The 24432-nt window shown below is 39.0% G+C and overlaps 2 protein-coding genes across 5 annotated transcripts in view; both read right to left on the bottom strand.

The window, feature by feature from the left end:
- Positions 1 to 846: 846 nt before the first annotated feature.
- sptssa (serine palmitoyltransferase, small subunit A) lies at positions 847 to 15757 on the bottom strand. 3 transcript variants are annotated; one of them, XM_059956426.1, is made up of 4 exons: positions 15412 to 15757; positions 13165 to 13448; positions 7767 to 7903; positions 847 to 1517 (listed from the first exon to the last, which is right to left on the bottom strand). In XM_059956426.1, exons 3-4 carry the CDS (start codon positions 7867 to 7869, stop codon positions 1414 to 1416), a joined length of 207 nt encoding a protein of 68 aa, XP_059812409.1. In that variant the 5' UTR covers positions 7870 to 7903; positions 13165 to 13448; positions 15412 to 15757; the 3' UTR covers positions 847 to 1413. The 3 variants fall into 3 exon arrangements, with proteins under 3 accessions (XP_059812409.1, XP_059812402.1, XP_059812392.1); XM_059956419.1 differs by lacking the exon at positions 13165 to 13448 and having other exon boundaries at positions 15412 to 15754; XM_059956409.1 differs by lacking the exons at positions 13165 to 13448; positions 15412 to 15757 and adding an exon at positions 14838 to 15387.
- Positions 15758 to 20713: 4956 nt separating this feature from the next.
- The window catches only part of snx6 (sorting nexin 6), a 77964-nt gene continuing 74245 nt past the window's right edge, over positions 20714 to 24432 (bottom strand). Inside the window, exon 12 of one of the 2 annotated variants that reach the window (XM_059956501.1) lies at positions 20714 to 23760. In XM_059956501.1, coding sequence (XP_059812484.1) covers positions 23707 to 23760 — 54 coding nt within the window. In that variant the 3' untranslated portion in view covers positions 20714 to 23706. The remainder of the gene's footprint in view (positions 23761 to 24432) is intronic. The other variant, XM_059956493.1, reaches the window with a different exon arrangement.

Below are 24432 nucleotides of genomic sequence, written 5' to 3' on the forward strand. Positions count from 1 at the left end.
GGAACTATAATGAATTCTACAAGTCACAATAATTGCCTTATATGACAATAAAGCTACAGTAATAATCTGAGGCTTCTTCAGCTTCGTATGTCCACTGAGCTTATTACTGATTTCCTGTTGAACAAGTTCAAATTTAGATTGTAAATTTTTGGTATAAAGTATTGTTCAGTTGATTACCTACATCCTTAAACACCTGGCCATTCAAACAAATTTGGGAGTTTTCAGGAAAGTTTCCCACCTATCGACGTCAGCAATTTACCTCATTGACCTACCCAGCTGAAGGCACTCCACAAGACCACTTCTTAGCAGTTGAAGTAGCCTTTACAAGCTGATAGAAGGAGAGCAAAAAAAAAGCACTGCATTTGGGCGTATGTACCGCGTACTAAGCTTAAAGCAAGCAGAATGGTGTTAAACAAACGTTTTGGCAACAGTCTTGTAGTCAAACCCAGGGAAAGTGTCCAAACAAGAAAAAAGTACTCATTATGCTATTGGCTGAACTGGCAACAAAAAGACAGTTATCAATGATGCTGTTGATAAAACAGACAATAAATACACCTTTGGCAAACTTTCAAAAACTGGTTAGTTTAACCAACAAATACACATGCAGTCAATCGGTTTACAATATACATACATCATCCATGTCATTTAGAAGTCAATAGTGGAAGATTTGCATGGGTACTTTAATGTGTTAATATAGAAAGTTCAGTTGCATTGTAATTTATCTTACACATGATGAATATTGCCAGAAATAGTAGCATCAAGAATGTGTGTCTTTCTTTACGATTAAGTGGTACTAAATGTACTGGCCAATCTCAAATCTAAATAAACGAAAACAAGGGAAAGTCATCATAGGAATTTTCTATTTAATTTTAGGACACCAAAAATATGACATCTATACAAGTCCTTACAGGTGGTCATTTTTAAATGGTATTAAAAATGATACTTCAAAATATGCATCTCATGAAATTCCAACTAGGTGCCAAAAAATTCAAAAAAGTTAAAAATTTAAATTCTCAGACTTTGATATATTATCAAATATGGCATTTTACCAAATATTTAATTAATGAGATCCAAGATATAGTTGAATTACATGTATCACATTTTACAATAGTGACATTTATATAAAGATACAATAATGCATTCACAGTGCAATATGCACACTGTAAAAAAAGGCAAGTACTGTTATCAGTAAATACATTAACTAGGTTAACAAGGGCAGTTTAATGTTGAAAGAATGTATATTAAAACAATAAATACAAAACCATGAAATACACTCCATTCTATTTTGGTTGCAAGCTTCTAGTTTTATAATCCATTCAAGCTGATCTTCACCAACATTCTTAGTGCAGTTACTAAATAGAGATCTTCCTACTCCCTTGTGTACTTCCGGTCCTTGGTCCAGGCTTAAGGCAGTCATGGTACAATCTCAAAGTAGTGCAATATTGCCATAATGTGCTGAGGCATGAATACATAACCTGTGTACACTGCCATCCCAACAATAGATATCAATAGGGAGTCTAAGTAGTAATGTTAAGGAACAGAATTTGATAGAAGCATTGCACTCATTACCAAAAATGGATACATGAACTTAAAAGAGACTGTATTGGTCTCAAGTTCTTCTACATTGCCATTTAGGAAGACAATTAAGCATAACAGGAATTTCTAAACAACACTTTGACTGGAGAACAAAACTTAACAGCAGAAGCAGACTTAGTTTATCAAAACAAAGATTCTGTAGATGCTGGAAATCCAGAGCAATACACACAATATGCTGAAGGATCAGTCCGCCATACCACCAAACACATCTACACAAAGTGTTGTCACAGGAAAGTGCATCCATCATTGGAGAATCCCACCACCCAGGATATCCTCTCTTCCCATTGCTGTCATTAGGAAGGAGCCTCAGAACTCACACCACCAGATTCAGGAACAATTACCCCTCAACAAAAAGGCTCTTGAACCTGAAAGGATAACTTCACTCACCCTACCACAACCAAAGGATTCACTTTCAAGGACTCTTCACCTCATGTTCTTGATATTTATTTTTTTATTATCACTACTTCTCTTTGTATTTTCACCGGTTTTTTTGTCACACTTTGAACAAAATGCTGGAGGAACTCGAGCATCTACTGAAAAGAGTAAACAGTTGACATTTCAGGCCAAAACCCTTCATCAGGCCTTATACTACATATTACAATTCTTAAAATGCATATGCCTAACACATTATAAAGAATTGACCTTCTGGAAAGAATTGCTGCAGGGGATGGGGGGAAAAAAATCAAATATTTTGAACTTTGTGACATAACAGACCTTAGTGGAATTAATTCACCTGATATCAACAATATTAACTGTAGTCAGCACTGAAAAAGTATGAGTGAAGCTGCCATTACTAGTAAGAAGGTGCTTTGGAAGCTGAAAGGTTTGAAGGTAGGGGATAAATCACATGGACCAGATGGTCTACACACCAGGGTCCTGAAAGAGGTGACTGAAGAGATTGTGGAGACATTAGAATGATCTTTCAAGAATCAATAGATTCTGGTACAATCCTGTAGGGCTATAAAATTGCAGATCACTCCACTCTTCCAGGGAGAGAGGCAGAAGAAAATTATAGGCCAGCTGGACTGACCTCAGTGGTTGGGAAGATGTAGGAGTTTATTGTTAATGATGTGGTTTGGGAGTACTTAGGGACATATGATAAAATAGGCCAAAGTCAGCATGGTATCCTTTAGAGGAAATCCTGCCTGACAGATCTGGTGGAATTTTTTGAAGAATTTTTTGAAGCAAAGGAGAATTGGTAGATGTTGTGCACTAGGATTTTCAGAAGGCCTTGACAAAGTGCTGCACATGAGGGTGATTAACAAGTTAAGAGACCATAGTATTACAAGAAAAATACTAGCATGGAGAGAAACAGCAAGAAAATTCAAAACTCCAAGGTGCAAGGGGACATGGGAGTCCTCGTGCAGGATCCCCTAAGGGTTAATTTACAGGTAGAGTCAGTGGTGAGGATGGCTAATGAAATGTTAACATTGATTTAGAGAGGACTAAAATATAAAAGGATGTAATGTTGAGGCTTTATAAGGCACTCGTAAGGATTCACATGGATTATTGTGAGCAGTTTTTTGGGCCCTTTATCTGAGAAAAGATGTGCTGCTATTGGAGAAGGCTCAGAGGAGGCGCACAAGAATGATTCCAGGAATGAAAGGGTTACCATATGAGGACCGATTGATGGCTCTGGGTCTGTACTCTGTGGAATTCAGAAGAATGAGGGGGTTGATCTCATTAAAACCATTGTATGTTGAAACTCCTCAGTAGAGTGGATGTTTCTAATAGTTGTGGTGGGAGGTGGGGACAGTGTACAACCAGACAGCAGAATCAGGTTAACTAACACCAGCATGTGTCATGAAATTTGCTAACTTAAAATGCTATTACTGTGTAGATGCAAATTTTGTGAGCTCAGCTACAATGAAGTGCCAGGTGAGAAATTATACAATTTCCTCAAACTCAAATGCTAAACTTTGGAATGTGTGCATTAGACTTTATCAATAGTATCTGGCCCAAATGTTAATAACATACAGTGCTTTGTAAAAGTATTCAGCTGCCAACCCTATGCTCACATAAATGTGTATTACAACCAGGGATTTTTATCAATTTAACTGAGAATTCTTATTTGCGAATTAAATGCTCCTCCCCCTGCCCACAGTAGACCCAAAAAACAGGGAAAATTGTAAAGCATGAAAAACTCAATTCGAAAACTGAAATGGCAGTTCAACCCTTTTGCTCAGTACTTAGTTGAACCACCTCCCACAGTTATTACAGCTAGTAGTCTTTTGGATGAGTACTATTAGCACTGCACAATGTAATGGGGCAAGACTTGCCTATTGCAAAATTGCTCAAGATGTGCCTGGTTAGTCAGGGAGCAGTGGTGAACAACAATCTTGAGATCTCGCCAGCTATTCAAACAGGTTAAGGTCAAGACTCTGACATGAATTTTCTTCACTAAAGCCACACTTGCTGTGCTGTGCTCTTTGGGCCATTGGCCTGCTGAAAGACAAATTTCCTCCCCAATTTAAGCTTTCTAGCAAAGGCCAGCAGGTTTTCAAATCCAGGTTCTCTCTGTATTTAGCACAATTCACCTTCCCATCAATCCCGACCAGATTTCCAGTCCCTGCGGCTGAAAAGCTTCCCCATGGCATGATACTGCATTCACAATACTTTATAGTAGGGATGGAGTTTCCAGACTGATACGCAGTATTGGATTTATGCCACACATACTGCTTAGTGTTGAGGCCAAAAATTTCCACTTTAGTCTCATCCGACCACAAGACTTTCTTCCACATCTTTACAATATCTTCTAAGTGACGGGCAGTTACACTTTTAGTTTTAGCCAGAGCTTCCTCCTTGCCACTCTTCCATAAATATCCCTTTTATTGAAGGTCTTAGAGATTGTGGAGCCATGAACTTCACCTCCACTTGCAGGTACTGACTATTGCTGCTTATTCAGAATGACCCTTAGCATCACAGTAGCGTCTCTTATAAGTGCCATTCTTCTCCGTCAACTAAGATTAGAGGGGCAGCCTTACCTAGGCAATATGGCTGTGGTTTCATATTTTTGTTCACTTTTCCACAATGGACTGCACTGAGCTCTAAGGTATGTTCAGTGCCTTTGAGATGGTCTTGAACCCCATCCCCAGATTAGTGCTTCTCTCTTATCATTTCCCTGACTTGTCTTAAATGTTCCTTTGTCTTTATTTTGATTTGGTTGTTATAAATCTACTATACTGTTGAATCTTACAAAGAGAAGAGGAATTTACTCTTTTGAATTCATTGAAAACAGGTTATCCTACAATCTTCTAAATCAACAAATTAAGTGAGTCAGTAAGTTAATATAGAGTACTGCATCTGAGGAAAGTTAGCGTAATTACAAAAGGGATGAGTACATTTTTTTTCAGCCTCAATTTTGATTTTTAATGTTTTTAGTACATTTTTGAAAGGTTTGGGAAATTTATTTTTGATTTGGCATGATGCACAATGTTTTGTAGATTAGCTCAAAAAATCTTACTTTAATACATTTTAAATTTAGAAAATGATACAGTAAAATGTGAAAATAGTTGTGTGTGCAGAATACTTTTTGAGTGCACTGTATACCCCCCTGAAAATCGAGAAAATACTGCCAGTGACTTAAATATTTCAGTTTTCTACTCAAATCTTCAATATATTTCCTGGTATCACAAACCTTTGAGCTAAGAGGCGGGCACTAAGTTGATTGGCAAAACCTACTGCAGCAGAAGATCCCACCAAATGGCAAACCTGACGAATTATAATAGTTGGTGAAGCCATCACCAAGCCTGAATGGCCTGCCAGAGTCAACTACCAAAACATCCGGCAGGCACCAATACGCTCATTAAATTAATAATTTAATTATTAAATCTATCAAAACAAAAGCACTGGAAAAACAAAGTAAATTACTATTTCACTTCTTCCTTTTCAAACTAACAAGCTCCCTGGCATGCTAGAACAGGATTATTGGGAATAACTTTTCTTCAAAAGGGCAAATTTACTCCATCACAAAATTTCAAGAAGAATCCACAGCCAATGCAATGGAAAATTTCCTGCAAAGAACAGTGTGGGAGCTTGAGCTTGAACTTCCACTTGCTTGACACTCTCTAAATTACACACCAGAAAAAGCAAGGAACTGTTTCGACTTCAGCAAAAACATCAGAATAATATTCAAACAATACACACAAAATGCTGGTGGAACACAGCAGGCCAGGCAGCATCTATAAGGAGAAGCACTGTCGACATTTCGGGCCGAGACCCTTCGTCAGGACTAACTGAAAGGAAAGATACTAAGAGATTTGAAAGTAGTGGGGGGAGCGGGAAATGCAAAATGATAAGAGAAGACCGGAGGGGGTGGGATGAAGCTAAGAGCTGGAAAGTTGATTGGCGAAAGTGATACAGAGCTGGAGAAGATATCTACTATAAGCCTACAGACTCTCACAGCTACCTGGACTATTCCTCTTCCCACCCTGTGTCTTGCAAAAATGCTATCCCCTTCTCACAATTCCTCCATATCCGCCGCATCTGCTCTCAGGATGAGGCTTTTCATTCCAGGATGAAGGAGATGTCTTCCTTTTTTAAACAAGGGGCTTCCCTTCTTCCACCATCAACTCTGCTCTCAAACGCATCTCTCCCATTTCCCGCACATTTGCCCTCACCCCATCTGCACGCCACCCCACTCGGGATAGGGTTCCCTTTGTCCTCACCTACCCCCCCACCAGCCTCCAGGTCCAACGTATAATTCTCCGTAACTTCCGCCACCTCCAACGGGATCCCACTACAAAGCACGTCTTTCCCTCCTCCCCTTTCTGCTTTCCGCAGGGATCGCTCCCTACACGACTCCCTTGTCCACTCATGCCCCCCAATTCCTTCCCACCAATCTCCCTCCTGGCACTTATCCTTGTAAGCAAAACAAGTGCTACACCTGCCCTTACACTTCCTCCCTCACCACCATTCAGGGCCCCAGACAGTCCTTCCAGGTGAGGCGACACTTCACCTGTGAGTTGGCTGGTGTGGTATACTGTGTCCAGTGCTCCCAGTGTGGCCTTTTATATATTGGTCAGACCCGATGCAGACCGGGAGACCGTTTCACTGAACACCTACACTCGGTCTGCCAGAGAAAGCAGGATCTCCCAGTGGCCACACATTCTAATTCCACGTCCCATTCCCATTCTGAAATGTCTATCCATGGCCTCCTCTACTGTCAAAATGAATCCAAACTCAGGTTGAAAGAACAGCACCTTATATACCGGCTGGGTAGCCTCCAACCTGATGGCATGAACATTGACTTCTCTAACTTCCATTAATGCCCCTCCTCCCCTTCTTACCCCATCCCTGACATATTCAGTTGTTTGTTGTTTTTTACTCTCTCTCTCTCTGCCCATCACCCTGCCTGTTCTCCATTTCACTCTAGTGTTACCCCCCCCCCCCACTTCTTTCTCCCAAGGCCTCCCGTCCCATGATCCTTTCCCTTCTCCAGCTCTGTATCACTTTCACCAATCACCTTTCCAGCTCTTAGCTTCATCCCACCCCCTCAGGTCTTCTCCTATCATTTCGGATTTCCCGCTCCCCCCACTACTTTCAAATCTCTTACTATCTTTCCTTTCAGTTAGTCCTGACGAAGGGTCTCGGCCCGAAACGTCGACAGTGCTTCTCCTTATAAATGCTACCTGGCCTGCTGTGTTCCATCAGCATTTTGTGTGTGTAGTTTGAATTTCCAGCATCTGCAGATTTCCTCGTTTTTTTTTCAGAATAATATTACTGGCTACAGCATTGTCATAAGATTTAGGGAATAAAATAAAAAGAGCCAAAGTGCCTGTTTCAGTACTTCACAAGATATCCTGAAGGACATGTTAAATTGAAACACACACTAGTTTAAAAAAATTACAATTGGTAATAAGAGGCCTTTAAAGACAGCGCTCAGTATTTCACAAGTTACCATCATAAGCAAAGGTAATATTTAAAAAAAAGGTCTTACGCAATCCACTTTGTACTTTCAAAGTCCATGATACTGTCTGTAACAAATGTTGGTTGATTACTTTAAGTGCTACTCTTGCTATTCTTGCTCTTCAGTTCGTTGAATATTTGTTTTAAAAGCCTTTGATGTTCAAGGACATGCACATTTATTGTTGACAAAGCATTTTGCGTAATTTGCTTCCTGCTTTTAAACCTTACACAAACAAAATGACAAACACATTTTGGAAGGATACTGAATATGGTCCTTTCCCATGGTTCAAGCATATATAGTGCTGTAACCAACAAGTACTGATAGTATAGCCAAGACATCTGTTTCCACGCCGTCCCCAGTGCCATGGTCACTGCTTTGGATTCCTCCAAAGATTGCAAGCTAGAGAAAATAGACGCATTAATGAGTACTGTACGACATTTACTGTGTCAACTACTTTATGAAGCTACATTATTTCAATCCAAGATAATGCAAATTCTGTGCAAAGCAAAACAAAAGGAAGTTAATTTTGGTTAAAATTGGGAGAGGCAAATAACATCAAGTAACATCATGAAATCCCATTAGAAATGCTTGTTCCAAAATAAAAATCTTGCTTCTAAATACCACAGGAACAAGTGTGCATCTGAACATATATTCCAAAGACATTTGCATATGGTTTAAATCATCACAAGCTGTGAATCAAATCTTCAACCTACTGGAAAATCAGATTTAATATCACTGGCATATGTCATGATACTGTATTTGTTTTATGGTGGCACTAAATGGCAATGCATAATAAAAAAAACTACAAATACTGTATACATGAAACTTAAAGTAGTGCAAAAAGAGAGGGAAAAAAACTGAGGTAGTGTCCATAGGTTCATTGTCCATTCAGAAATCTGATGGCAAAGGGGAAGAAGCTGTACCTGAAACGTTGAGTATGTCTTCAGTGTACCTCCTTCCTGATAGTAGCTATAAGAGGGTATGTCCGGGTTGATCAGATCATTGATGATGGATGTTGAGTTTGAAGCATCACCTTTTGAAGGAGCCCTTGATGGTAGTGCCCATAATGGAGCTGGCAAAACTTACAACTTTCTGCAGCTTTTTCCAATCCTGGGCAGTGGCCCCTCCATACCAGACAGTGATGCAACCAGTTAGAATGCTCTCCACGGTGTATCTGTAGAAATTTGTGAGTGTCTTTGGTGGCAAAACAGTCTTATCTTCCATTTATCCCCGAGTTCTGACCTTTACGAACAACACTGTCACATGACAAATCATGGAACAGAGAAACAAACCCTTGTGCCCTCCTCATCTACGCCAAGTACCTATCAATACTAAACCTGTTCACTACATCCTATCAAGCCATGGCAATTCAAGAGTTAGTGCAGGTGCTGTTTAAATACTATGAGAGCATCTGCTTCCAAACTGTGTTTCAGACTGCAGTACATACACCAGATAATGAGGATAAGTATCCCATCTGCCTTCTTCAATATCCCATCTATCTATGCTGCCACCTTTGCAATTGTAAATTACTGTTCCTCAAAACTCCCTCAGAACCTGCTAGGCCCTTTCCTTATTGTATCCCCATCCCAACAAATTGCATCATCTCACACATATCAGCATTAAATTCGCTGCCCATCTTACCAGCAGATCAGTAACATTCTGTAGCCTGAGTACCCTGCTCAACATCAACAACATTACTACTTTTCATCAATTCCTCCGAAGTTTGCATTAATTATGTTTACACAAAATGTCCGTTAACATTTGCTACCACTATTATTGGTGCTGATGCTTCAAGTTACTTCCTACATCCTGCAATTGGAGGAAAATCACCTCATAGCCATCACATCTTAGCAGGTCAGAGAGAAAAGAGCAAGAAAATCCCAATCACCATATGTTGGCAACAGTAAATGTGGCTCCTAACTGAAGGGTGAATATAGAATCAGAAGAGGACTGCAAACAATGAAGATATGTATGCATGTCAAGAGCCGGAAAACAAAGCTGTGTACATATTTGCTCCCAATTATGAAGTCACATTTTCCATCTGTAGAACTTTCCACAGACTTCTCAGTAGTCACGTTCACCTTGCATACTTGTGTTTGGGAGACAGAAGTGGGTCAATTTTAGGCTACATACCTACATTATTGAACATTAAGATTGGTAAAGGTTTCCAGATCAACTAAAATAAAAGACTCCAGATTATGTGCTTTGCATTTTTAAAAAATACAAGTCCTATTTATATCTATTTGCTCCCATTCTCCAAATTACTGTAATTAAGAGTTCGGCACGGACTAGGAGGGCCGAGATGGCCTGTTTCCGTGCTGTGATTGTTATATGGTTATATTATACCCTTGAAATACTCAACATGCAATTCCAATGCAGCTTTAAAATGTAACAACTTGAACCTATTGACATGATTTAACAGAGTAACACACAGTAGTATAAAGACTTCACCCCTCCCCCCACCCCTGAAGTTTTCATATTTTGTTTTACAACATTCAATCACAATGGATTTAATTTGGCTTTTTTTGACACTGATCAAAAGAAAAATACTATCTTGTCAAAGTGAAAACAGATCTCTACACAGCGATCTAAATTAATTAGAAATATAAAACACAACATAATTGATTGCATATGTATTCATCCCTCCCCCCCTCCGTAATATGACACACCAAATCATCACTCATGCAGCCAACTGGTTTTAGAAGTCAGATAATTTGTTAGAGATCACCCGTGTCAATCAAAGTGTTTCAATTGACTGTAGTAAAAATGCACCCGTATCTGGAAGGTCCAACTGCTGGTGAGTCAGTATCCTGGCAAAAACTACAGCATGAAGACAAAAGAACACTCCAAGCAACTCTGCAAGAAGGTTAATGAAAAGCACACGTCAGGAGATGGATACAAGAAAGCTTCCAAGTCATTGAGTATCCCTTGGAGTACAGTTAAGTCAATCAACAAGAAATGGAAAGAACATGGCACAGTTGTAAATCTGCCTAGAGCAGGTCATCCTCAAAGACAGCGACTGTGCAAGGACTAGTGAAAAGGTCACCAGAGACCTACAACTCTGGAGGAGTTACAAGCTTCAGTGGCTGAGATGGGAGAGACCGAGCATACAACAACTGTTGCCCGGGTGTTTTACCAGTCACAGCTTTATGGGAGAGTGGCAAAGAGAAAGCCACTATTGAAAAAAAACACGCATGAAATTTCAGCTAGAGTTTGCCAGGAAGCACGTGGGAGACTCTGCAGTCTGCTGGAAAAAGGTTTTATGATCTGATGAAACCAAAATTGAGCTTTTTGGCCATCAGACTAAACAATATATTTGGCATAAGCCAAATACCATGAAGCATGGTGGTGGCTGCATTATGCTGTGGGGATACTTCAGTGCAGCAGGGCCTGGAGGAGAGTAAAACAAATGCAGAAAAATACAGGGAAATCCTGAAAGAAAACCTGATACGGTCTGCAAGAGAACTGCAACTTGGGAGAATTTGTTTTCCAGCAAGAAAATGACCCCAAGTGTAAAGCCAAAGCTACACAGGAATGGCTTAAAAACAACAAAGTCAATACCCTAGAATGAGAATTTGTGGCTGGACTTGAAAAGGACTGTTCACTCACGATCCCCCTGCAATCTGTTAGAGCTTCAGCAATTTTGTAAAGAAGAATGGGAAAGATCTATCCACACAGACTCAAGACAGTAATTGCTGCCAAAGGTACATCTACTAAATACTGACTTGAAGGGGGTGAATACTTATGCAAACAATTATTTAGTCTTCTATTTATAATTTAGATACTTTATAGAGATCACTTTTACAGAAAAGTCTTTTTCTGTTGACCAGTGAAAAAAAGTGATTCAATGTTGTAAACCAACAAAACATGAAAACTTCCAGGGGGTGGGGGGCAGATGAACTTTTTAAATCGGCAGTGTAATATTTAAAACAATTCAGTTCCATAACTGCTCAACAAAGAGCGAACATCAAGAGGAACAAATAGGACCACCTTCTCAAGGGCAACTAGAGACAAGCAATAAATGCTGTCTTAGCTGGTGACGCCCACATCCCGTAAATGAATTTTTAAAACATATAAATAAAACCTTCCCTGTTGTGGCCCAAAAGTGATTCTAGTCAAATCAATGTTGTTGATCATTCTCAGTTCAGGGTCAGTTTGGGATGGGCAATAAATCCAGGCATTACCTGTGCACTCATCTGCATAACCTGAACAGATTATTAGCTTTAAATGTGAAAGTTAGATTTTCTTCTGTCTACTGTCTAATAAGTATTTGGAAAATGTCTCAGATCACCAACGATCTCAATGACATGTGAGGGCAAAATGATTTATTAATGTTCTTAGATCTAAAGAAAACTTCCCACATTGGAAAGGAATATGTTTAAAGAAAGCATATTAGACAATAAAATGAAAGGAAAATATCAGGCTGACAAAAGGCACAGCAGAGCACATATTCCTGGACCCAACCTATTGATGCACACAAGAAGAATGCACGTCAGCGCCTCTACTTCATTAGGAGTTTGAAGAGATATGGTATGTCACTAAAAACTCTTGCACTAAATCTCTTCAGGTGTATGGTGGAGTACATTCTGACTGGCTGCATCACAGTCTGGTGTGGAGCCTCAATAGGATGCCGAGCATTACAGACACAGCTAGTTCCATCACAGGCACAACTTTCCGTCACCAAGGACACCTTCAAGAGGATAGTATACATCATTAAAGATGCTCGCCATTTGGGGGCATGCCCTTTTCACCTTGCTACCATTGGGAAGTGGTACAGGACCCTGAAGACCAACACTCAACATTTCAAAAACAGCTTCTTGCCCTCTGCCACCAGATTTCAGAATGGCCCAGGAACACTAACTTATAACTGCTCATTTGCATTATTTTCAGTAATTTATGTCTTGCACAGTACTGCTTCCACAAATCAACAAATTTCACGTCAGTAATAATAAACTTAATTCTGATACGAAACATATAGAAGTGATCCAAAAAAAGGAATAAGAGGCCTACATAAAAAGGAGAATAAGTGAAAAATACTTCATAAACATAAGTGAAAGGCTGGTCAAAGAGTGATAAGGGCAGCTAGAAAGCAAAGGAGAAGTACTAAATACACCTTGCACTGGTCTTTACTAGAGAAAGATGTTGCTGATACAGCAAAGAACAAAGCAAATATTTAAAAGATTGCCTATATTCAAAATGGATGGGGAAACAAAACATCTTGTCTGAGCGAGATGCATCCCAGGTAAATGCTAAACAATCTTTGATCCTGCTTTGCTCTGAGATGGTACAAAAAGACAGGAAGATTTCAAGTGTAATCCTTCTAAGAAAAATATAGGCCAGTAGGTCCAACTGCTGTGATGCGGTGTTGTTTTGACAAAATAATCAGGGATCAAATGTAGTAGAACTTAAAAACCAAAACCCAAGCCAAACACAAACAACTTGTGCCATTGCCTGACCCATAGGATTACAAATACATTTCTGAAATGCAAATAGTATTGCAATAATTGAGCTCTTTGACATTACTGTGCTCATAAGGGTAGTGTAACATGGATGTTAAAAAGCACTGATGAAATGCAACAGAAGACTGCTAGCCTACAAAGTTAAAGGTACAGCAATCACACAAACATACAAACAGCTATTTTTAAAAAAGGATGCTTTACCTTTTTGGACAGAATTACTAGACCACCATTCTTGTTGGCATATATTAGATGATATTCGAGGTGTGGAGTAGAATTCCAAATAAAATGAAGCTGAGGGTGTGTAGCAAGGAATGAAATGGATGCAAGAGATATCAGGATGGCCCATGTCATCTGGCAAAATGAGCAGCTGTACACAGATCTGTTCTTGCACCCCTATTAAAGCAATACAACTTAAATAAGGATGCAAAAACAGATGGGATATATGCTCAAAATATCTTTGAAGATGGCAGGAAATGTTGGGGAAGCTATTAAAGAAAAACAGAAGTTATCCAGAGTTAGACCAGAATTGACCAAAAAACTTCAGCTGAGTATCACACATTAATAAAGATTAAGGCCCAGGCTGAATGCAAAATAAATTTACTTGAATGACGACAGGAACTTTGTTCATATAGAAAGAATGGGGAAGGTGTGATTGTTTATTTGGTCTCTAAGTTTTCTCCTTGGAGCAGTGACTATGTAGAAATTATTTCCTATGGCAGAAGTGTCAGTAGTCATCAGTAGCAAAAAGGCAAAATTTAAAAGTGATCTACAATGTGCTTCAAGGAAAATGTTAGGAAATGTTATAGAATGAAAAGGAGTGAATACTCAGTTTAAATGGAAAGGAGTTTACAGAGAATCAATGAAATAGTTCAGCCAAAAGGCCTCTTTTTACATTATATCATTCTCTGATCACATTATTTCTGGAAATTCAGATTTTTGCATTGTTAAAATCAAGCTTTTACAAGTTTAAAAAATACAACTATCTGTTTGAAAGTTGCATTGGACAAAATTAGTACCTTGCAGTTAGTGTGCATTATTCAGTTATGTCAAAAACTCATTGTATTTAAAGTGGTCTCCACCCAAGAACTCAATTAGCAACTTTCCATTCTTCCCAGCAGGTTACTCTTGTTTTGTCAGAATATGGTCTCATACAATTGCTTTTGTGATGCATAAGCACTCGTGTGTTGGATACAATCTGCAAAATTAGCTGCATTTCAAAGCTGGGCAAATCTAAAATCTAACTGCCAATTTGAAATTTAGAATGTTCATAATCAATGATTACAACTAAAAGTTGGAATGTATAACTAACATATCTCCAGTAGGCAATAAAATATTATTCTCCTTGTTGGAAGTGCATTCACTCCTGATCAATTTAGCTGCATCCTTCAAATGCTGAAGCCTAGAACTGGTGGCCATGTCTTTTGTTTCAGCACAATAACAGCTGCAAGCTTTTAATTTTAAATAGGACCTTACACTTGTATGTTATAACCACACCACTGAAATCGTCCATTAGTCAAAAAAAAAGCAACATTATCATTCTGAGCCATATACTAGGCCATATATTTAAATGGCCTCCCTAGGCAGGGAAGAGAGATAAAATAAATTTAGGTCTGCTAAGTAATGAAAATGTAACTTCAGTCACCGATTTTACTGCCACTTCTATCCTTTCATAACTTATTGATACAGATGCCAATTATATTTGAATCACAATTACTCTATTCTAAAAAGCAATAACCTCCATCATATCCTGCCTACTATTTAAAAGAATCGCATACACCATCTTCTCCCACACCCACATTACTAGTTTGCTTCCGTTGCATATTAAAATACTCATGCAAAATTCTGAACATTTAAACGCACATAGGTGGACTTACATTTTTTTAGGGGAAATGTTATTTCTGATTCTAAATATGAAGTACAGGAATTTTGCGGGTAGGGGATTGAGAGAGAAGCTACATCCGAAGGCAGTTAAGTAGTCCATAGAATCAATACCAAGATAGTTAGGGCAATCTATCAGTCTCATCCCCCATTTCTCAAACACCAATCCAGTTCGCTTGAAGAACACTGCCACCCCGTCACAGTGCAAGAAAGCCTGCCGACCTAGTTCTCCGGAGACTGAGGGGGGGAATCCATGAGCATCGTAGAAGACCTAAACCAACGAGTCAGGTCCAGAGGCGCGACCGACCCACATTGCTGCCCCTCAACGATATGCGATGCCACAGCAAACGACGGGGCCGCAGCGGGCTCCTCCTCGTTCACCAACTGCGCTGGCAGGGTGAAGGGGGAGCCAAACATCCTGTCAAAGGCCGGCGGTGTCCCGGTTACCTCAGCCCCAGGAGCGGCACCGCCCGCCCTGGGCCCAAAGCTTCCCTCACACCAGCGCCCGTCTTACACAGAGCGGGGGCACCGGCAGCTTGGGCCGCGAATCCGGAGCTACAGCGACATTACCTGCGCCACCGCCCGTCTCGCAGCGACCTGAGCCGAGATTCGCCGCTTGGACTGGCTCTCCTGTCGAGCGCGACTCCGCTTCCTACGCCCTCTGCGGCCGCACAGCGAAATCCTAGCGATAGCGCCCAAAAATAACCTGTCGCCGCGGCAATCGAGAGAAGCTAGATGAGCAATTAGTGATTCGCAGCGAGCAGCCTCGTCAGTCCTGAGACAGGGATTGTATTAAATGCCCCCAAATAGTGAACAGCAATTCGAAGAATAACTATGCTAAGAGATTGTGCTCCGCTGTAAAAATGACTTCTCGTCGTAGGTGACTTTAACTTCCCCAGCATAGACTGGGACTGCCATACTGTTCAAGGCCACTAGGGAGAGGGCAAAGCTCGACATACTCTTGAATAACAGGGGGAAGGTGACAGGGGAGAAGCACTCTGGGACAAGTGACCATAGTTTGATTAGGTTTTAAATGGAAGTGAAAAGGGGCGAAACAGATCCACAAGTTCAAGTTCTAAACTGGGCAAGGCGAATTTTGGGAGCATGAAACAGAAGCTTGCAAAGATTGGAGTAGGATGTTTGTGGCCAAAAGGACCATGACACCACTATATGCATATTACAGAACAAAACATTTAAAGTGCTGCGCAGTCTTCAGGCCATGTAAAAACTTCCTGCTGGAAGTTGGTCCACACAGCTGTAAAAAAAAAGAGGAAAGTTACCTGGCAAACACCAAATGGGGCTTCTTTGTGTGAAGCCACAGGGCATGGTCAATGAATAGTTTCCTCGTGTTTTTAGAGAAAGGCATGTAGGTTTCAGAACTAGGAAAAATAAATGGGGTGGTCTTGGGATAACTAGAAGAGGAGGTGTTATATATTTTGAAAGATATAAAGGCAGACGAATCTCCAGAGCCTGACCAGGTATATCCAACAACACTGCTGGAGTCTAGTGAAGAAATTGCAGGAATCTTGGCTGAGCTATTTGCATCATTGTTAGCCATGGATGAAGTGCCAGTAGACTGGAGGGTTGTCCAAGAAGATCACAACCTTGTTGTTGAGTTTGGAGGCTTGCATGCCTCAATGACTCAGAGAGCTAAGTTGGCTGGAATCAGAGCATTATACTTTGGCTCTTAGTAGGGTCACCCGTGCTAAGCATGTCAAAGGGCAGAGGTCAGACTAAGATTCTCCAGATTCTGGGGTTCAGCTCAGGGCTAACAACCTTGACTGGAAAAAACAAAATTGTTACAGCAATGAAGAATTGGATTTTCTTTATCTAGCTTTAGGACTTGTGTTGAGGATCTGATCACATTTTAGGTCATACTTATGCAGAAATAAAGAAATTCTACAGGATGTCCTCTGTGTTCTCTGACCAGTGAGAAGTATGATCAAAGGACATAGGAGCTTCAATAAACATGTGTTTTTCACAATGGTTCCTCCAAAGTGATCAGAAGTTTCTAGAAACAAAATAAATAATTGAGAGACAATTTATAACACCAGAGGAGACTGGTCAGACTATCCACCCACTATAAATCAATTATCCCATCAGCCTTATCCCACTATCTGGCACGAGATTTTCATCCTTCAGTTTACATCAACATTCCTCATAACTAGGCATCAGAGTTTTTGTCTCCATTACTCTTGGAGGCAGTTAAATCCAAATCCTTCCTAACCTCCAGCTGAAATAAATAAATCCATCTCCCTCCGATCCTTCAACCAATGCCATGTCATCTAGTTTTTGTTCCCTCAGCTACAGGAAATAGGTTGTTCTTATTTGTTCTACCTAAGCTCCTCATTCTTTTATATCCCGTGATTATTATCTCCCCTTGGCCTCCACTGTTCTAAGAGAACAGCCCTAGCGTAGCTAATGTTTTCCTTAAAGTAAAAATTTTGTAGTACTGGTGCCTTCTTTATAATTCCCCATTGCTTTCATCTCTGGCTCATCCATATCTTTCATGTACTGATATGAATAGGAATATATGCAGCACACCAGCTATGTTATTCTTCTTGTGTAATCTGCCTCTGCAAATAGAGACTTTTTAAACCATGATAATGACCTATTCTGCTACATCTAAAGATCTGTGGATACATATTTATTCTTCCACACAATTTAATTTCTGTCCATTTACTGTGCTTTCTTGTGCCTTCTTGCACCTTCATCGCATTAAATTCCACTTGCTACTTTTTCAACCCAACTGATATGTGCTCATGTTGCAACCATGTAAGAGGCCAGATGATGTCATTTAAAAGCCTTTAAGTGACAATGACCCTTTTTTCAACCAATAGTATACAATACTGCTCTCTTGTTAACATTAAAGAAACTCCAAACATTTTTACATATGTATTTTCCCATATTTACAGAATCCACCACACTTCAGGTCTTCTCATTCTCTAGGACCTTCTCACCCATATCAAATTGACTGATGTTTCTCCAGCATCTGCTGCGGATTTCCCATGATATCTTGGATTTACTATTTCTACTTCACCTACAGCCTCATCATGATCTTCTGATCTTGCATCTCATATCAATTTTAGCATCCTGATGATCATAGGCAAATAGTTTACACAACAATTAATTGCCATCTCAGCAATGATTTACCCCAGTGGTAGATTGAGTTATTGTTTAATAAAGAGATTGCATTTCAGTGTTGTATGGAGTCACCCAACTTGTCAATGAGCAGTTTCTTTGAGGCCTTCTTCACAATCCAAATTGTCTATCTGCTTCACCATTTGAGACTGGGATATGCACATGTGTTTGTCCAATGCCCAGAACAGAAATGTGGCCTATTGTATGCTATTTTTGTGATAAATAGGTAGTAAAAACTTACCATAATTCATCAATGTTTCTCTCAGCCTTGTCACATGTTGATTTGGTGGAGAGGGATTTGAAAGCATAGTCACTTTCTGTGTTTTTGTAGCAATGCAGTATTTCCAAGGCTTAGTGAGTTGTCCTGGATTTTGGCAGGACTGAGGTGGATGGCCTAGATTTTTGTAGCATTATGACAATTATAACAATACAAGGTTTAATGCACATTTGTACTTTGTTCCCTTTAATGTGACACATTTCCTTAGTTTTCTATGTGGTTTGATTTGTAGATCTTTGTCACAAAATAGTAAAACAATTTAAGAAATGGGTGGTGAAACTGGTCTGCACATGAGGGTACTCTATAGTAAAAGCTGAAACTTTGAGGATTTAAAATGAGAGTTTGCAGAGTGTGGTTTAATACTGGATACACTGATTGCATAAACAATGTCCAATATAATACAAACACAATTTATACCAAGGGAGAAAAAGTAAATGTGCCAAAAGCATACTTCAATTATATGTGAGCTTATAGTTAGTGATGTAGTTCTATTTTCCAGCGGTCATATAGTTCTGCTTATTTCTTTTTAGTTCCTCAAACTTAGTGTCAGTTATCTGGTATCCTACATTTTAGTGGTTTAGAACACAGAACAAAGCACACTAGAGCTCAGAAACAAACCCTTTGGCCCACCATGTCAGCAGTAACTATGATGCCTATCCAATTTATTTCATCTTTCTACATATGATCCAAATCCCTCCATGCCCGGTCTGTTCATGTGCTTGTACAAATACCTCCTAACATTGGGACTGCAGCACACTGCAGGCACTACCACCCTCAGTTAAAAACTCACCATGGAAGTTTAAAAATATTTTTAAATAGTTTGAACATTAGTTCCGTTGCTGATTTTTGTCTTTGTCAGCCTTTCAATCATCATCTTCACACCTTCCCATCTTCAATGAACTGACAGTGTCGTCGGCATATGCTTAACCAGGCCTGCCTGCTCCCACCGCTGTTTTCACATCTGTCTACTCTGCCTTAGATGCTCATTCTTGCTTCTCTGCTGCATCTGTGAATTCCTGCCCATCCAATGTGAAATGCCAGCCCCACTCCAAACGGTTCTGATGTCTGCTCTGTAACCTAAACACTATCCCTACCTTGATATTCCCACTGGATGATGAAAAAACCCAGCTCACAGTATTAAATGCTGGCCTTCACTGAATCTACTCTCCATTCCTGGACCCTTCAAAATCACTAGAATTAGAAACAAGTCATAGAATTGAATTCCCAAAGGAACATGGAATGTAGGGAAGCACAATTCAACCAATAAGTTGATAACCAAATAAGCCAAACCTACTTGTCCAATCATCAAACCTGTCAAAAGTTTTCAGGTTGCTGAACAAAACTCAAGTAGTATTTAGAAAAATCACACATTTATTTATTAGTGTGCATCTATTCAGTCACTTTGCAAATTCCCCACTGTTAAAGTGGTCCAAAATCATTGCAATGGTTCTAAGGAATACAGAGTCACGGCAGTCAGCTTTGATCTGCTATATTTTTATATTATTTTTTGCTGGTGCCTCTGAACTTCTGGTCAACAGTGGACCCTCAGCAGGTGGATAGTGGATTCTGAACCATGGTAATGCCATTGCATATTAAGGGAAGCTGGTTAGATTCTCTCTTGTTGGAGATAATCATTCCTCAGGACTTCTGTGACACAATCTACTTGCCAATTTATCAGCTTATGCTTGATTGTTGAGTAGGTCTCACCGTGTGCAGCTATGGGCTACTTTATTTGCTGAGGAACCGCAAATGAAATTGAATGTGCAATCATCAGAAGCTAACCCTACTTCTGCTCATGATGGAACACTGGCCACTGCTGAAGCTTTTGAAGAACTGGACCAAGACCTCTCTGGGGAACCCTTCACTTGGGACCAAGATGATTGACCACTGACCAACACATAGATCTTCTTTTATGTGAGATACAAATCCAAATATATTTGGCACCACTGACTTCAGTCTCACCAAGAGCCTACACTCAGTCAAATTCTGCCTTGATATTAAGTGCAGTCACTCTCACCTTTGGAGGTCTGAAGCCTAAATTCCTGGAAAAATCCAAAGTATTAGTGAGTCCATTATTAAAATTATTATTATGTGCATCTTGGCAGCAGTATCAGTGATAGCTTCTGACATTCTGTTGAAGATTGAGAGTGAACTGTTTGGGCCAGCATTAACCAGGAATTTTTTTGACATTGTGTGTAAATGGGCAGAATGACCTAATTCCGCTCCGATGTCTTATTCTCCAACGGTGTTGTTATACTGGAATAGTTTGACTACAGCACAGCTAGCGCTGGAGCACTCATGTTCAGTACTGTATAGCTGAGATTCTGTCTGGTCCCACATCCCTTGTACTATCCAGAGCTCTCAGCTGTTGATGATTCAGCAGCTAGAGGTTCAACATTCCTGTGCCATAACTGGTCATAGAACTTGATTTCAAAGGAGGAGGCCACAATGTCAGAAGTAATAGGTATGTAATTACAGTAAACAGGTTTAAACATGCAAAGTCCATTATGTATTTTGATTAACATTGAGAAAAATACACAACAGCTGCAATAAAGGAGGACAGAAGTGCATGCAGAATAAAGGTCTTAAATACATTGCAGTTATGTAATAAGTGTAGCAAGTATGAAAAATGAACTTTTACACGAACTGTATTCATATTTTAACCAATGCATAAATACAATTAAAATAATCCAAACAATGACTGCTGCATTATTTTTCCTTTGTCATATATTGTAGGGTGTACCGAAGGATATTAAGTGTTCAGAGTGAATTTAAAAGATTACAACAGCAAAACAATTTATGTAATCAATTTAGAAAAAGCAACTGTTGTGTTTGTTAGCGACAGGTTAAAGCTGAGATTTGACTGTCAATGTGCTTAATTGTTCAGTTTACTTTACGTACAACTACCCCATTTGCTGTCCTCAGGTGTGTTAAAACCTAATGCAGTCCCTATTCCAAAGCCTTTCTTCATAGCTGGAATTGGAAACAAGATATAGAACTGAATTCTTACGTTCAGCTAATTGGGTCCGAATAAGAGGGAAAGGTTTTAACAGGTCTTTATCAAAGTTCAGCATTTTTACATTTTTCATATTGGTTATCGGCTATAAGGAGCTGTATATGGGGAAATAGGTAATCTTAACATGTTTGGGTCAATATCGTTAATATAAAGTACATTTAGCAAAGAAATACATATAAATGTTTTGCCATGATCATAGAAACTGAAAAACATCTCAGTAAGAAAATTATGAATTTAGCCCTTCCATATTTAGTGAAAGTACATTGAGTTATATAACCATGTGTACAATAATTTATTTGATAAATTTAATTATAAATATCTTGCTACATTAAAATATACTCTCAAATATAATTGTAAACAGTGCATAACATTCTAATTGAAATTCCAAATAGGGAGGCAAATATGCTTGTGCTTATTTTATACTTTATAGTTGACAAATGTTCAGTGCCATTTTGTACCTCAACCAATCAAAATACATCACCCCTTTAAAGGGAACGTAAAGTGCTTTATTATACACTAACTGCAATGAGACACAGGACTACTCAAATACTTCACTGTAATCAATCTCTATGTGTGACAGCTAGTTTAGCAAAATCTGTAGCTGGAAGTCCTTGCTTAGCAAACTGCACTTAGCAGACTAAGTAATGATTCTATATCTGGCTTGGCTTAGGAATTAGGTCTTACTGGAAATATAAAAAAGGAAGGATAAAAAAATTTGAATTTACAACATTTGAAATATTTTAGTCAAATGTAATTCATAGCCTCTGCTTTCAGCTAGTGTAGAATACATTCTAATCAAGCATCCTGAAGAAGGAATGTGCTTTTAAACACTGAATTAGTAGAAAGCAAAAGAAGCCATTAGTGTGCTTACCAATAAAGTCCATCTCCAGATGCATCTTCCACTCCCCTTCAATATTTCTGAGGGACCATTTCCTCTGTAATCCTTTGTTCATTCTTCAATCCATCAACAACTATTGATTACACTTCCCCTTGCAACTATAAAAGATGCAACATCTGCCCTTTTACTTTATCTCTTCATACCAGTCCTTCCAGGAAACCAGTAATTAATTTGCACTTTTACAATTAAACTGCATCATCTCCCTCAGTGTGGTTTTTCCAGCAAAAACAATCAAATTCAGCAATCAAAAACAGTGATTGGGTCACTGTTTTGCAGAAACTTCCCTTCAAGTTCACAAAAGGGACCATGAGCTTCTTTATCCTCCTCTTGCTCTGATTTGCCTCTGGCCTCCGAAACTATTCCAATGAAATCCAATGCAATACAAGCGCATCACCTCCCACCTAGACAATTTCCAGCCCAAGACTACACAGAATTCAACAATCCTGAATAAGGAAGCTTTTCCTGTTAGAACTGATCAGTTCTGCTGTAGGATCATTCACCCACAACATTAAATCAAGTTTTTTTCCCTCTCTCTCTGCCTGATATGCTGGGTATTTCCAGCATTCTGCTTTTTTTCAGATTTTCAACAGTTTCTCTGTTTTACATCTGTGCAGCAAGTTTTTTTCTCCCTTTTCTTTTACTGTGCTGGTACATCTATTTCCCAAACAGCATAAATAACCTTGAAATGCAGAACAGCAGACAGTTCTGTTATTACACAGTACTTGTCATAGTACATGATTGTGTGAACTGTCCCTAGGTTCTCTGGTTTCCTTTCACTTCCAAAGAAATGCCAGTAATTTGGAGGACACTCTTAATTACATACATTTCCTAGAATAAGTGGGTGTTAGTAGGGAGAAATGATGGGCATGTAGGAGAGAATAGGTTACAGGGAGCTACGTAGAGGAATAGGAGTGATGGAAATCCTGAAAGCAAAATGATCCCCCTTCCATTGCATTCATAAAAAAGAGATAAACAAAACTTCTCTCGCATACCAGTTTATTACACAATGGTTAGGAATCATTCTGTAAGTTTAAGGCAGATATACATTAGATTTAGAAATTATAATTCAGTTCTAACATAATTTTTAGTTGAAGATTAATGTTATCAATATAAAAAAATTAAAGACTAATTGTCATATTAAGATGTTGGAGCAGCACTAAATGCCAAACAATGCACGTGACTATACAGAATACAAGTAATGGTATTTCATTTTATTTTTAGAAACATCCAAATTAGGCCTCTGATATTGTAAAAATGAATATAGCTGGCAAATATACAATAATATAGAAGGTATTGACAAATGAAGAGAATATTTTGATTTCTGGACAATCAAATACAAATGATGTGTTATGTAGCATCTCAGTATGGGGTTTCTTGATTCAAGATTTTTCTCATCAGAGCAAAACTGTCGTTTACTTTTGACATATAAAGAACCTCCTCGGAGGAAATCTCTATAAAGCCAAGAAAGCTTGCCAAGTGTTCTTCCTTGTAGAGTTGACGTACACAGCCCTTGTTAATACAACCATAATGTAGTTAACTGTCACCTTTCAGTGCTACAAGACAACTCTGCAGCAGTTGTAAGTGGCTCTGTGAATAAAGAAAACATATATAAAAATCACCTTACTAAAACAAACATTCAGAAGAAAACAAGTAACACTTTCATTCAGAACCAAATAAACAAAGATCGCAAATCTTGTCAAAGTTATGCAATTGAGTCTTGTACATTTAAGTAGCATTTCAAATTCTCAGAGCATTCAAGGTGGTTGAATAAAAATTGTCCAAGATACATGCAGCCTCTGTGTATCCTGTTCTTCAAGACCAGCATCTTGAAGAACCAGTGAAATGTGTAAACTACAAATTTACAAATAGCTTTAACTTTCTGTATAAATTTACTTTATCTGTTAAGATGGCATAATTTCAACACTTCAAAAGTCTCACGTTCTTATCAACACCAAATTATAGTTCCCCATTCCTCATATTTTCCTTAGGACACATGTACAGTATATTTTCATTTTCACTGAAACAATTTTGAGTCTTGCATAAGGAGCAGTATTTTTGTCAGTTATCAATCTGTCTTATTAAACAAGTTCCAATGGGCTTGATCTGAAACTCCTGTTGATACACAAGCCTTTTTAAGAAAAAAAAGCAAGGGAATATTTAGTGCAATAATCAAATAGTACACTTTGTTGTAATATAACAAAGTGGCTATACAAGTTACCAGTGTTGTTAAGACAAATAGCATGCTTGCCTTTATTATTC

Source organism: Hypanus sabinus, chromosome 2 (genome assembly GCF_030144855.1).
Source record: "Hypanus sabinus isolate sHypSab1 chromosome 2, sHypSab1.hap1, whole genome shotgun sequence".
NCBI classification, from domain to species: Eukaryota; Metazoa; Chordata; class Chondrichthyes; order Myliobatiformes; family Dasyatidae; genus Hypanus; species Hypanus sabinus.